Source organism: Martes martes (assembly GCF_963455335.1).
Source record: "Martes martes genome assembly, chromosome: 9".
NCBI classification, from domain to species: Eukaryota; Metazoa; Chordata; class Mammalia; order Carnivora; family Mustelidae; genus Martes; species Martes martes.
Window position 1 is genome coordinate 67,893,869 of NC_137896.1, and position 13,534 is coordinate 67,907,402.

Genomic DNA, 13,534 nt, shown 5'->3' on the forward strand with positions numbered 1-13,534 from the left:
ATCTAGAAAATGATTAGTTGGATCATTTAGATAGGGGCTTATCAATAAGTAGTGTTTGTTTTTAAAATTCTTACTGTTCAGTTGGTTTGTATTTGTTCACCTATGTGTTCGTGTGCACACCGTGTCAGTTTGTATGCCTTCCCCCAGGACAGGTTCTTACTCATGGCAGGAGTTCAGATATTTATGAAATGTTGAATAATCAGTGTTTGCCTCCCAACATCTAGCATATTTAAGAGTCATAGTGTAAGATCTTGGACTGTGCCTCCTAAATTTTTTGTGAAATGGTGAGCATAGTCAAATGGTAGAATATAAATACACATTAATTCTCAGTTTAACATTTTACAAATGTTAAAAAAGTGAAAAAAAAACTTTTGAGCTGCATTTTGTGTTAAGTATTCATAATTCTTTTCTTTTTAAAGATTTTATTTACTTATTTGACAGAGAGATCACAAGTAAGCAGAGAGGCAGGCAGAGAGAGAGGGGGGAAACAGGCTCATTGCTGAGCAGAGAGCCCGATGTGGGGCTCAATCCCACGATCCTGGGATCATGACCTGAGCTGAAGGCAGAGGCTTAACGCACTGAGCCACCCAGGTGCCCCAAGCATTCATAATTCTTAATTAGCACTGGATTCTTTTTTTTTTTTAATTTTTAAAAATATTTTATGTATTTATTTGACAGACAGAGATCACAAATAGGCAGAGAGGCAGGCAGAGAGAGAGGAACGGAAGTAGGTTCCCCACTGAGCAGAGAACCCGGTGCGAGGCTGATCCCAGGACCTGAGATCATGACCTGAGCTAAAGGCAGTGGCTTTAACCCACTGAGCCACCCAGGCGCCCCAGCACTGGATTCTTATTAAGGAAAAGAGTTTTACCTGTTTTAGGGATAACATTTATTTGAATTTTGATTATTTAATTATGGAAGTTCGCATAGCAGAAGAATTATGCCCTGGTCAGTTGAATTCTCTGTGTGCTAGAAGTTGTTTGAAAGAAATCCTTGAGCCTGAGAGGAAGGAAGTGTAGGCTTCGGCATCGATCTCCTGTGTTCATATCTCGTTTCTACAACGGGCAGGTTGAAGCTTTGGTTTCCCATGTGGAAAGGAGGATAACAATAACACCGCCTCTGACATACTGTGAGGATTCTGTGAGATCATGCCTGTGCAGTGGGTGTTGCGTAGTGAACATATGGAACCATGTCAAAATTGCTCAATGAGCAGTCACTGCTATTGTTTTTCTCTCCATTTGTGTATATTTGGATATTGTGAGCAGAGGAAATGATATTTTCTTTTCAGTTTTTTGAAGCCGACGAGCAGCACAAGCATGTGGAAGCAGAGCTGAGGAGTCGGCTGGCCACCCTGGAGATGGAGGCGGCCCAGCACCAAGCTGTGGTTGATGGCCTGACACGGAAGTACATGGAAACTATCGAGAAACTGCAGAATGACAAGGCCAAACTAGAAGTAAGCCCCACTGTTGGGGAGAGCATGTTAGGAGATAGGGTTCTTGTGAATCTTCTGTGTACTTTATGGAATGCACAGTTAGTCGTTCAGGGGGAGGCTGTTGCCTGTGGTGTCTCCTAAGTGTGCCCTCATCTATCGCCTGAGCCATCTGCTTTTCTTTTTCTTCTAAAATTCAGGTAAAATCTCAGACTCTAGAAAAGGAGGCCAAGGAATGTCGGCTTCGAACAGAAGAATGGTATGTGGAAACATGAATTCCAAGGGGCCCCAAAGTAAGAATCAGAAGACCTGAGTTTTGGTCTAGCGACTCCTCCCTCTTAATCTCACACTTGAAGTGAGCAAGGAGCATATCATCTCCAGGGTCCTCCTCAGTTCTGTTATCTCTAAGGCCTGACACACTCTTGGTCAGATGGCTTGTGCATGAGTCCTCAGCCTGGAGATGGTGTCCTGGGGCTCGAATACTGAGGACTGGGTGCTTTCTGTTTCAGGCTACCCTGAAGAGAGCTTTCTGAGAGTTCCAGGCAGGAAAACTGACTCCTTTTCACTGTGCCAGACTTTTAGTGGTATATTTTGAATAAAATGGAGGCTATGGGATCTAATTTGGAGATACCTAAATCTTAAAATTCAAATATGATAAATCGATGGGTGGTAAAAGCATACTCCAGCATTTAGTTGATAAATTGTCATAATATTTTAGGTTTCAGTAGAATCAGTCACGTGAATTTTTTCAGTTTAGTTGCATTGGTAGAATTACATGGCATGGTTTAGATGTATACCCATGCTCATAATTGAATTAAAACAGAAAAATTACCAGATTTCATCTGATATAATACTTAAAAAAGAACTTTGCTGTGATACTTGAACAAACACTTATGTCGGCACATAAGAAAGATAAAATTTATGATTTTGAAATGGCTTTGAGATTACTTTGTACTTGGGGAAATAAACTGACAGGATTGTATTAGATACTGGGACTGTGATAAATTCTGACAATCTGAACAGAAGTCTCAGGGGCTTCAGAATTGAGGATTACTATTTTCCTTATCTTCATCTTTTAATAACTATCCACCACCAAGAGTATCCCGGTGTCAGGCACAAGTCTCTGGAAGCTTAATACCAGCTGTTGTGGTAACAAGGAAGTGAGGATCCCCTGTCTGACTGGTGATCATGTGGTTTTTTTTTTTTTTTTTTTTCTTTCAGTCAATTACAGTTAAAGAATCTTCATGACGATTTGTCAGGTAGATTAGAGGAATCCTTATCAATCATCATGGAAAAAGTACCTTTTAATGATACAAGTAGGTATTCCATTATTTGCAACTTTGAACCTCTCTCTGTGGTAACGAACTAATTAAAAAAGTTTTTAATCTATTTGGCAAAAAACTTCATTGGCTCAAAAGGAGGTTGCTTTCTTTTTGTTCTTTTTGATTGGCTATGGCCCTCATATTTCATAGGGAGGCTGAGTCCAAAGTCAGCCTTCTTAGAAAAAGCTCAAATCCACATTTTTTTATTGCACGTATTGAGCATATCCCTAGGTTAAAAACCAACCTGCACATAAAGTACCTGAAAATTTGTATAAGAAAAGCTGTTCATGGTGGGGAGAGTGGGAAAAGGCGGTGGGAGATGGATCTTCTCAGCCTGGTATCTCCCGCATGGTTGGTGGTCCCCACTGATAGTTAGGGAGCTGACTTGGGTAAGTCCGGCTTCCTATTCATCCTGAGAACGGTCTGGTAATTTATGGACCCAAGAGCAAGAAAAAGAACTTAAAAAAAAATCAACTTACATGTATAATAGATGCCAGTTTTATAAATTTAGAGAAAAATAAATCTTGAACGTTGAAAACAAAGAATATGTTTTATTTTATTGGTTGGAATTTCAAAGCTTATATTCAGGTAAGTACAGATTTCCTTTTTTACATTCACATGATTAAAATTTTTTACTTCCTCTAAATTTTTCTTCCGGAAGACCTAAGAAAAGAGGAAAGAAAAGACACCAAAGAAAAACAGTTTAATCTAACACTGAAATCAGCATATGTCATTATTATATCAAAGCTTAAGTTCCTCTGAAAATAACACCTAGATTAATGTAATTAAGTTTCTAGATTAATGTAAAAAGAGCTAACATACTTTGATCTACTAGACTTGAAATCTTGGCATTTCGTTTTCCCTTTAATCCTTTTATCAATTAATCATCAGGTTCTAATAATTTCCTTCTGGATCTCTTTTGGATTTATCTTTCCTTTTCCAGTACTAGTTGTCACCCTGCCTTAGATCCTTATCATGTCAGTGTGGGTTACTTTTAGTTCTGCAAAATTTAGAGATCATGTGCTGAGTGCCTAGATGGATAGGGAGCACAAGGTATATAGAAATTTCTAAGACAAAAAGCTGTACCCTAAAGGAATTTCTAGTCCAGGAGGGGGAGAGATAATGTATAGAAACATCTAAAATGTAAGCTAACCTGTTCAATAAAGAGACTCTTGAGGTTTCAGAGGAAGGACAGTTTACTGCTGGAGGAGTTGTCTGGGGCAGTCTTTTGGAAGTGTGCTTTGAGCAGGGCCTGGATATAGGAGTAGGTTTTATTGGGCAGAGATTCAGGAAAACAAACCAGGGAATTAAGTGGAGTGTGGTACGTGGGATACAACGTACTGTTGTGGTCTGAAGAGCAGTAATTAGCTAAGTGTGACAGGAGGCTAGAATGGGTGGAGGTAGGCAAGTTCTCAAAGGGTGAGTGGGGCTAGACCCTAGAGTTGTGGGTCAAGGAGTTGGGACTCAATTCACAAGATGGTGGAGGGATTGAAGCCTTTGATCCAGGGAATGTCACGATGAGATCTGTGCACTCACAGAATTAGCCTGGCAAGAGTGTAGACTGTGCTAGAATGGGTAAAGGGGACCAAGACTGTTCTGATGCTAGTCCTGGTGTGCTGTTATGAAAGCTGGAGACTGAGCTGTCAAGGAGATAGATGTAAGCAGGCAAGAGAGCCGAGGAGGCAGTGTTGAGGGGGAAGATGTGGTGCTATTGACAGAAATCAGAGAGGCAGAGGAGGGGCAGGTTTATGGGAAAGATGATGAGGTTAACTTTGTTGTTTAATATTCTGACAGATACGTCAGTGTACATCTGTCTTTCTATTGGGGTACACATTTCTAAGTAAAAGCCTAGACCGTGGAGAGAGATTGGAGTTGACCCCGCTGGGATGGATGGGTGTTGAGAGTGGTGGGAATGAGGTACAAAGTGCAGAGAGGTCCGCACAGCATCCTTGGGGAGTTCTCCCTCACAGGCCTCAGGAAGGAGAGGGACTGACGTGGTGGGGGTGGTAAGGAGCCGGGGAAGTGAGGTGACGTGGAAGCCGGGGAAGGGAGTGTTCAGTCTGGGTGGGGCTGGACAGTTCTAGCAGTGCTGTGGGGAGCTCAGAGAGGGTGAGGTGACGGTAAAGGCAGCTGCTTTGGTGACTCCATGCATGGTAGAGGTGGATGGCAGATGGCTAGCACAAGGGTTAGAGGTGGATGGGTGCTGAGAAACAGGCAGAGACATGCTGGTATTTGAGCAGGTGGGAAAGGATGGGAGCTCAGCGGAGGATTCAGTGTGAAAAGGAGAAGAAGTTACTGTGGACGTAGAATTTTAAAAGCTGCAACAAATGCTTTTTTTGAAGGTAATTTTGAAGGTATAGGGAGAAGGAGGGGTGGTTGATGGATTAGGGCCTGAGAGACCAGAAGGAGCTATTGCTGGGGACCCAGGGGGAAGGTTAGCTGAGGACAGGATATGGGAAACCATGGATTCTGAGGTGGAGGGTAGGAAATTTAAGAAGCCCTTGTGCTTTGGCTCTGGTCTTCCTGGCATTGTAGGACGATGCCACCCTAACCGTGGGGCAGGAGAGGAGAGGAAGAATGGTATTAGGGGCTTAAAATGGAAAAGATTTGGAGCTGATGCCTTGGGAAGGGACACAGCAATGAAGTCATGTATTGTGGCATAGCCTTGAAGCCCCCTTAAGTTTGGTAAATTAGGTTGTCATGGACCTTGCTCTCCTTTTATGTTAGCAAGAGCATTCTTGGAAAAGATGGACTGGTCTGGGAATGATAACAAGTAAAGCCCAGAGAAGACTGATAGGCAAGTAGACTGACTGTGAATGGGAGACCAAGCCCTTGGTAGAAATGGGGCCATAAGAGAGAACTGGCTGAGAGCGGCATAGGGACTTTCAGAGTTGGATTTTGGCACCAGTTTCTTTCTGACTTAGGACCTGGCAGAAGAGGGGAGGTTTGAGTGGTTGAAGTGGTGTGCAGACATTAGTAGAGATGGAGGAGGGGACTGAAGTTTGAGGCCAGGTGTTGGGAAGCTATCAGAGCTTGGGGACAGAGTCTGGGGTAGAGAGGAGGACTGTGATAAAACAAGGAAGCCAACCCAGAAGAGTTAGAATTGAGTCATTGGGATCAGCAGTAGCAAGCCGTGGTAGACTGTCAAATATGGTAGTGTCATGAAAACCGTGGTATTTTTGGATGATTGTTATGGCAGCTGTGTGCAGGGATATTTTAGAAGGGAGCATGACTGAACATGGTAAGAACGTCATGGGCCTTTCTAAGTAATCCTGATAGGCCTCAAGTTTTCGAAATGGTTTCTTAGAAATAGAAACTCTGGGTTGGTTTGTTTGTCCTAAAAATTTGGGGGCCCCTGCCTAGCTCAGTGTGTAGAGCATGTGATTTGCTCTCTGTGTTGTGAGTTCAAGCCCCACGTTGGGCATGGAGCCTACTGAAAAAAAAAATTGTAAGTATTACTTTATCTGAGAAACAACTGGTTCTGTATAAATTCCATTATTCTCTCACACTATGCTTGTGGCTTTAATCATTTCAAATTCTTATGTAAAGCTGATTTTGCTTCAGGGCATTCATTATTTTTCAGTTACACTATTTTCCTGTAAATGTAAAATGACTTAATGTGGATCCATTTTTGTTTCGTAGAATATAGTCACTATAACGCTCTGAATGTTCCACTCCACAATAGGAGACATCAGGTAATGATGATGTTTTTATTTTCAGTGGTGTGTATGTCAGATTTCTCAGGTACAAGAATTTATTGTTTGGGCTTGTGTTTAGTGCACTAAACCATTGTGTTTAACTTTGGCTTCACTTTCTCATACATTTTTAAAAAAATTATGTAACTTGCTTTTTATTGAATTCGTAAGTCATACAGTTTTTTGCTTTCATCTGATACCATTAGAACTGAATTACGGGATGTACTTACTTTGTGAGCCGTATCTTTCTTCTAGGTTGGTGGGCCTTGCACTTACATGGTCTAGGTTAAGTGGAGGAGGTCTGCTTGCCCAAACTGGTGGTTTTCTCATTTCCTTAGATGGGAATATTAAAATCCAAGTGGGAGCAAATGAATTTAAAGTCAGGATTAATTATACTAGAATTGAAATGTTTTCTCTAAAACCAGACTTATGAAAGTTGCTTGAGAAGAGTAATTGGATAGTTGACTTGATATACTTTTCATTTAAAAGCTGAAGATGCGGGACATTGCTGGGCAGGCCCTGGCTTTTGTTCAAGATCTGGTGACGGCTCTTCTGAACTTTCACACCTATACAGAACAGAGGATTCAGATTTTTCCTATTGATTCTGCCATTGAGCCTATATCTCCTTTGAATCAGAAGGTAAATTTAACTCAGTATATTTGTTATCTGCCCTGAACAGGTAGGAAGACATGTTCTTTCTTTTCAGACCACTGCTATACATCAGCCAAGTGCTGTGGGGGACATGGAAGAAAACCAGAATTCACGAGTCTTTGACCTTAAGATAAAATGTGGCAAACATGGAGATTTTTAAGAAATTAAATACTGGAGAAATGTGGGTGGTAAGGCCAGTAGGGATATGAGGTTGTCAAGGAGGGGAGATTGCTGTTGGTGGTAGTGTCTGGGAAAGAGTCTTTGGGGATTTGAATGGGCTTTGACAAATGAGCAAGATTTGAAGAGGAGAGAAATAGGATAGGTGTTTTTTCCTCCAGAAGAGGGCAAGACATGAGCAAAGTCACAGAGTAGGAAGGTGTAACAAAGTAGGTGGGGGTGGGGAGGGAGTGGGAAGCAAACTGTTTTGGCAAGAGTGTGAAGTCTTTGAAGTGGAGCGATGAGAGGTCAAGTTGCAAAGGAAAAAACATGGCTCCAGGCTCTGGAAGCCCCCTAAGGTCGGTCCAAGGCGCAGACTCTAGCTTTGTATGTAGGATGGGGGTCTACTACAGTTTTTTGACCAGGGTGTGACATAATGGGAAGTGCCATTTTATTGTTGGAAAAGCTAATTTGCTGGCATTTTCTCCCTCCCTGTTTGTACTCACTGTATAACTTTTGTCATTGGGTATGTTTAAAAGCAAAAAAAAAAAAAAAAAAAAAAGTGTGGTATAGTTGACCTTTCCTGCTGGGGTATGGAGTGGGAGTGAAACTGCTTCTCTGGTTGAGCTTTGGGGCATTTTCAGGGTGTGTGAAGTTTAAATAAGGAATAAGAAGAGGGTTGGCTGTCATTCCCTTTAGTCCATGTGCTTTTTTGGGGCCTGGCAAATTTTGCTCCTTTCTTTCCTTTTTTCTCCCCAACTAGTTCTACAAAAGGATTTAAAGTAACTTGCAAGACCACGTTTAACTGAAAAGGCAAAAATAAATAGTGTATTAATTCTGTATTGCTGTGTAATAGATTACACTAAAACTTAGTCATTTAAAACAACAGACTTTTATTATCTCAAATAGTTTCTGTGGATCAAGAATTCAGGAGAAAAGTATCTGGGTATCTGGGGGACTTCTGGCTCATGATCTTTCATAAGCTTTCAGTCAAGAATCTGACTGAGGCTGTATTCATCTCAAGACTTGACTAGGGTGGGACATCTGCTTCCCAGGTGGCTCACTTACACAGCTGGTGAGTTAGTGTTGGTTGTTGGCTGGGAGCCTTGGTTTCTCATTGAGTACACTTCTCCATAGGACTGTTGGAGTGTCCTCAAGGCAGGGGTTAATGTCCCCTAGAACAAATGATCTAAGAGAGTAAAGCCACAATGCCTGTTATGACTTAGCCTGGGTACTGAATACCATCCCTGCTACCATGTTGTGTTGGTCACAGAGCCCAGCCCTGAAAGAGTGTGCAAGGGTACTACACAAAGCCAAGAACAGCCAAGGCAGGGATCATTGGGGCCATCTTGAAGGCTGGGTCCCACAGGGAAGAAATTGAGGGATCTTGCCATCGATTTATGCTCTAAGTGTCCCATAATGTGGCATTCTGAAATGAATATGCCACTTTTCCTACTTAGCTGATAGCTTGTTTTTGCGTTATCATGCAGTGTTTTCAAGGTTTGAATAGTGTTTATGTCCATGTATTCAGTAAGTACCTAGTAGAAGAGCAAAAGCTATGCTCTGGAGTCAGACTACTGGGGTCCAGCCACTTTCTGTGTCCCCTTGGGCAGTTTATTTAACCTTTCTGTGCTTCAGTTTCCTGATATTTAGAATGGAGGATAGAGTACATACCTCACAGGTATGTATGTTTGAGGATTAAGTAGATAATACATGTGAAGTACTAAGAATAGTGCCTGGCACATAGTAAGCACTCGATAAAGGTTAGTTCTTATTATCATTATACCTTACCCATAGGAAGCCCTCAGGAAGTGCTTGGTTTTCATCAGTTTTGATTGGACTCCCTGACTCTATTGAAATTCATAAACAAACTTTGGGCCTTTGAAATGCTTTTTAATTTCACTGTGGGGAAAAGTTTTCAGATGACTTGGGTAGGGAAAACAGTACTGCAGTGTTTTAATATAAAAGTTATATTTTCTTTTATACTTCCTATAATATCAAAAAATATATTTTACCCAATACTGGTTCTTTATCCCTTTTTGGAGTTTTATTTTAGCTTGTTGCCACATTATGCCCACACAGTGAGAATCAAATATGTTAATCTTGCCTGAAACACTTCATCACTTTGAAAAATTCATGTATTTCTCAATACTTTACCTTTGGCCTATGAAAGGTTCTGTGTGGTTTTTCTAATAAGTCTTATTATTGAATAGGTCTCTGTTATTCTGAGATTCAGAAACTACTTGTTAAAAGATGACCAGAACGTTTAGACTTGTTCATAGAATCACAAAGTAGACATCTATGATTGAAGGCCGGAGAGATCAAGTGAATTGCCCAGGGCCAGATACCTATAGTTTGTAGTATGGCCAGTTGAATCACGTTTCTGCATAATGAGATCTTATATTTCTATACTGAGAAATCAAAATTTGAGCCATTATACAGTACTTTGATAACTGAGATATTTCACAAGTGGAAAATAACTTTTTAATTTTAAATTGTCTAAATCCCTGTAGGATTTTTTTTCTGAATTTATTCTTCATACTGAATTAGTTCTTTATAAATACTAAGGTATTGGTGACAGTTATAAAAGTTTTTTACATCCTCATTTTGGTGGTAATTATATTCCTAGAATTTGTTAACCCTGAACATTGTACACAGTAAAAATAAGAAGCTGTCCTCAATAGACTTTTTTTTTTTTAAATGAAGCACATAATATAAAAATCTTTCATACAGTTCTGACTTTTCTTTTCTTTTCTCTTCTTTTCTTTTCTGAGACCTCTCTAGAGAAGCAGGTGTTTAGGGAAAGGCCTGTTGGTGCGGGTTGTAATGCAGTGTCCCCTTGGTGTGTCTTCCCACATTTGGTTGTTAATGATGTCACCCCTCTTCAAGTTACTTCTTTTGGAAGTAATTCTTTTGGAATGAGATGGGGACTTGGGGAATTGTATTTGGGACTGTTAGAGGTGAGCATCCCTGTTTTGTAAAGGCCAAACCTTTTCCTAAAAAAACTTTTTAGAAAAAGTTTCCAAGAGAATTTGCGTTTATAACTCAGTGAGTCCATTTATAAATCTGTGAATACTTGTTGTTTTTCAGTGATGTAACTCATAGTTCTTTCCCTTCTGTGTAGTTCTCACAATACCTTCATGAAAATGCGTCCTATGTCCGCCCTCTTGAGGAAGGAATGCTTCATTTATTTGAAAGTATTACTGAGGATACTGTGACTGTCCTGGTAATTTTCTTCTGTTTTACTTCTGAAAGTGGAAGCTCCTCTTTGTCAAATAACACTATTAACCATGAAATTATTTTTCTTTTCCAGGAGACAACTGTGAAATTGAAAACTTTTTCAGAGCATCTAACCTCTTATATATGTTTTCTTAGGAAGATTCTTCCTTATCAGTTGAAAAGGTACTTACCTTTGAGGCCAGGAAGCTTGGGGAGTTGTGGGGTGTCCCCTGACTTGTGCTGGTGTTGAAAGAGCGACGTGTGCCCCTTGTGAGCTGCCTGATCATTCTATACCACAACCAATTTGGACTTCTGTGAGAAAGGGTCATTTAATGGCTTGAGCAGCATAAACTTAAATTTAAGAAAATGGAATTGTAGTGCACCAGTTAGGATTTTTTGAGTAGTTCTATAGCGTGGTTACTGCTCTAACCACTTAATGCCGTGAATCAGTATTTTCAGTGATTGTCAATAACACATTTACTGAAAGAAATCTTTCAGTTTTATCCTTTTTGCCGTTAAACACCTAGACGGGGGTTATAGTAATTAGCTTCTACAATTGGATCAGTAATCATTAGGTTTCTTTGAAGTGGTATTTTCTTGTTTTTATTATTGGTGATTTATTTAAATAAGTTATAAGCTAAAAACTTTATCTGCTCCAGCCCTCATAGAAGGTATCATTTGGTAGCCTTAAATATTCTTTGTTAAGTATTTCTGGAAGGAAAAGAGAAAATAATCCATATAACTGGAAATTTGATAATATTGCTTATATGTTTTGATACTTTTGGTCTAAAATTATCAAGACCCCTAATTCATCTAAATCTTTTCATCCTAAGATTTAGCCTTTAAAAGAAATTTAAAAATAATACAACTGGAACGTAAGAGAAGAAAGAACATATATGTGTTATAATATATTGTAAGATAAGGTTTAGAAAATATGTAGATGAGTAACTTATAGACATTGAAAATGTACAAGTAATTGTGGTTCATAAATCTTGATAAAGCTAAAGTAATAGATTTTACCTTTTCAAAAATGTAAACTTTCATTATTTAAAAAATGTATTATGTGTTAAAAGCCATTTTATTTCCTAATTCTAACCTGACAAGGTATTTTGTTAACCAAATTTTATGATTTGTGGATATGACAGAATTTTAGGAATCAGGGAATTAGGACTTAAACTAATAATTATGAATTATAATTTCATTCGGATTAATACAGTTTATAGTTCAATGTAAAGTTTTTGAAAATTGACTTTAGAAGTTTAACCAATAAATTGAATATATCTTATTGATTTGGCTTATGTTTAAGAAGAATCTATTTGAGAACCATTGCAAAGGTAGTTTTTGCTACTTGAAACAGTTACGCATTTTTATTTTACCTTAATTTATTTTTTTCACTGTTACATTTTTAGAAACATTGGATAAGTCCTTTCTTAATTTTAGATTCCTATTCTTGGGATGTTTTGTCCTCTGCCTCATCACATATTTATGTTTTTAGGCAACTTTTCATCATTGGTTTAAAAACCACTTTAATTGACAAGGTGACATGTTCTTTTTAGTAGTAAGTGGGCTTAGTATTGAATGAATAGCTGTCTGCTCTAAAGTAGAGAAAGAGAAGGAACAGGATATGATTATCATTCCTGTGTTAATAACGTTCCTAGCTTTATATAAAAAGCAGTTTGCTTGATTTCCGGCACATTTTTAATAAACACTGTTAAGAGTCCACGTGTTTTTTTGACCTTATAATTGTTTTCCCAAGTAACCCTTTAAAATAGAAAATGAAACACTGTATTATATTATATGACTATTAGCCATTGATTTTTTTTTTAAAGATTTTATTTATTTATTTGACAGATGGAGATCACAAGTAGGCAGAGAAGCAGGCAGAGAGAGAGGAGGAAGCAGGCTCCGCACTGAGCAGAGAGCTCTATCCCAGGACCATGGGATCATGACCTGAGCTGAAGGCATAGGCTTTAACCCACTGAGCCACCCAGGCGCCCGTAGCCATTGATTTTTAGATTTGAGTGTATAGATTGTTTTTTTCCGTCTGTTTGGCTTTTACAAATATATATACTAAAAAGGTTTCTTTAGGAATTCAGTGTATGAAATATTTTTCTCTGCAAATTTTTTCTTCTTTCTTTCTTTTTTAAAGATTTTATTTATTTATTTGAGAGAGAGAGAGAGCACAAGTAGGCAGAGAGGCAGGCAGAGGGAGAAGGGGAAGCAGACTCCCTGCTGAGCAGAGAGCCCAAAGGGGGGCTTGATCCCAGAACCCTGAGATCATGACCTGAGCTGAAGGCAGAGGCCTAACCCACTGAGCCACCAGGCGTCCCTTTTTCTTTCTTTCTTTTTTAATAAAGTAAGTTCTATGTCTAGTGTGGGGTTTGAGCTCATGATCCTGAGATCAAGAGTCCCATCCTCTGTTTAGGCACCATTCCTCCAAAAAATTTATTTCCCTCAAAGTATTTTCAAGGGAAGTAGTTTTGTGCTGCTCTTAGGATGGAAAGACAATGGGCACCTGCCTTTGTTTGTTTGTTTGCTTTTTTTCTGTTTGGATCTCTGTTAGTCATTTGCAACAAACAGGTGTATATATTGTGGTCTAGAAAATGGAACCTTATAAATGAGATCAGTTTTATTTTTTTCCTGGAAAGTCTCACTTTGGATATAGTTGTTTGAGAATTCAGGTGATTTAGTACAGCTGTTTGAAAATCATTAGGATGCTCACTTTTGAAAAATCTGCTCATTCCTAGTTTAGAAGAAGAATGTGAATCTTCTCTTTGCACATCTGCATTGAGAGCCAGGAACCTAGAGCTGTCTCAGGACATGAAAAAGATGACAGCTGTGTTTGAGAAGCTGCAGACTTATATCCATCTTCTTGCCTTGCCAAGTAAGTTTTTGGTTGTTCATGGTTCAACTTGAAGAGCTTAGAGTAAAAGAAGCTGGAGAAGGGAGTTGTTCAGCTTCTTTGAATAGAAGAGTATAGGATCTGGAGTCAGAAAAACTTGAATTCAAATCTTCCAGCCCCTTTCACATTTATGATCTTCGGCAAATCACTTTACTTCTCT

At 39.3% G+C, this 13,534-nt stretch overlaps 1 protein-coding gene across 1 annotated transcript in view; it reads left to right on the top strand.

The window, feature by feature from the left end:
- PPP1R21 (protein phosphatase 1 regulatory subunit 21) overlaps positions 1 to 13,534 on the top strand; it is a 60,757-nt gene that overhangs the window by 15,361 nt on the left and 31,862 nt on the right. The window contains exons 5-12 of the mRNA XM_080812848.1: positions 1,289 to 1,453; positions 1,630 to 1,688; positions 2,651 to 2,745; positions 6,394 to 6,446; positions 6,936 to 7,085; positions 10,378 to 10,479; positions 10,567 to 10,655; positions 13,220 to 13,356. Of these exons, the coding sequence (XP_080668974.1) occupies positions 1,289 to 1,453; positions 1,630 to 1,688; positions 2,651 to 2,745; positions 6,394 to 6,446; positions 6,936 to 7,085; positions 10,378 to 10,479; positions 10,567 to 10,655; positions 13,220 to 13,356 (850 nt within the window). The remainder of the gene's footprint in view (positions 1 to 1,288; positions 1,454 to 1,629; positions 1,689 to 2,650; positions 2,746 to 6,393; positions 6,447 to 6,935; positions 7,086 to 10,377; positions 10,480 to 10,566; positions 10,656 to 13,219; positions 13,357 to 13,534) is intronic.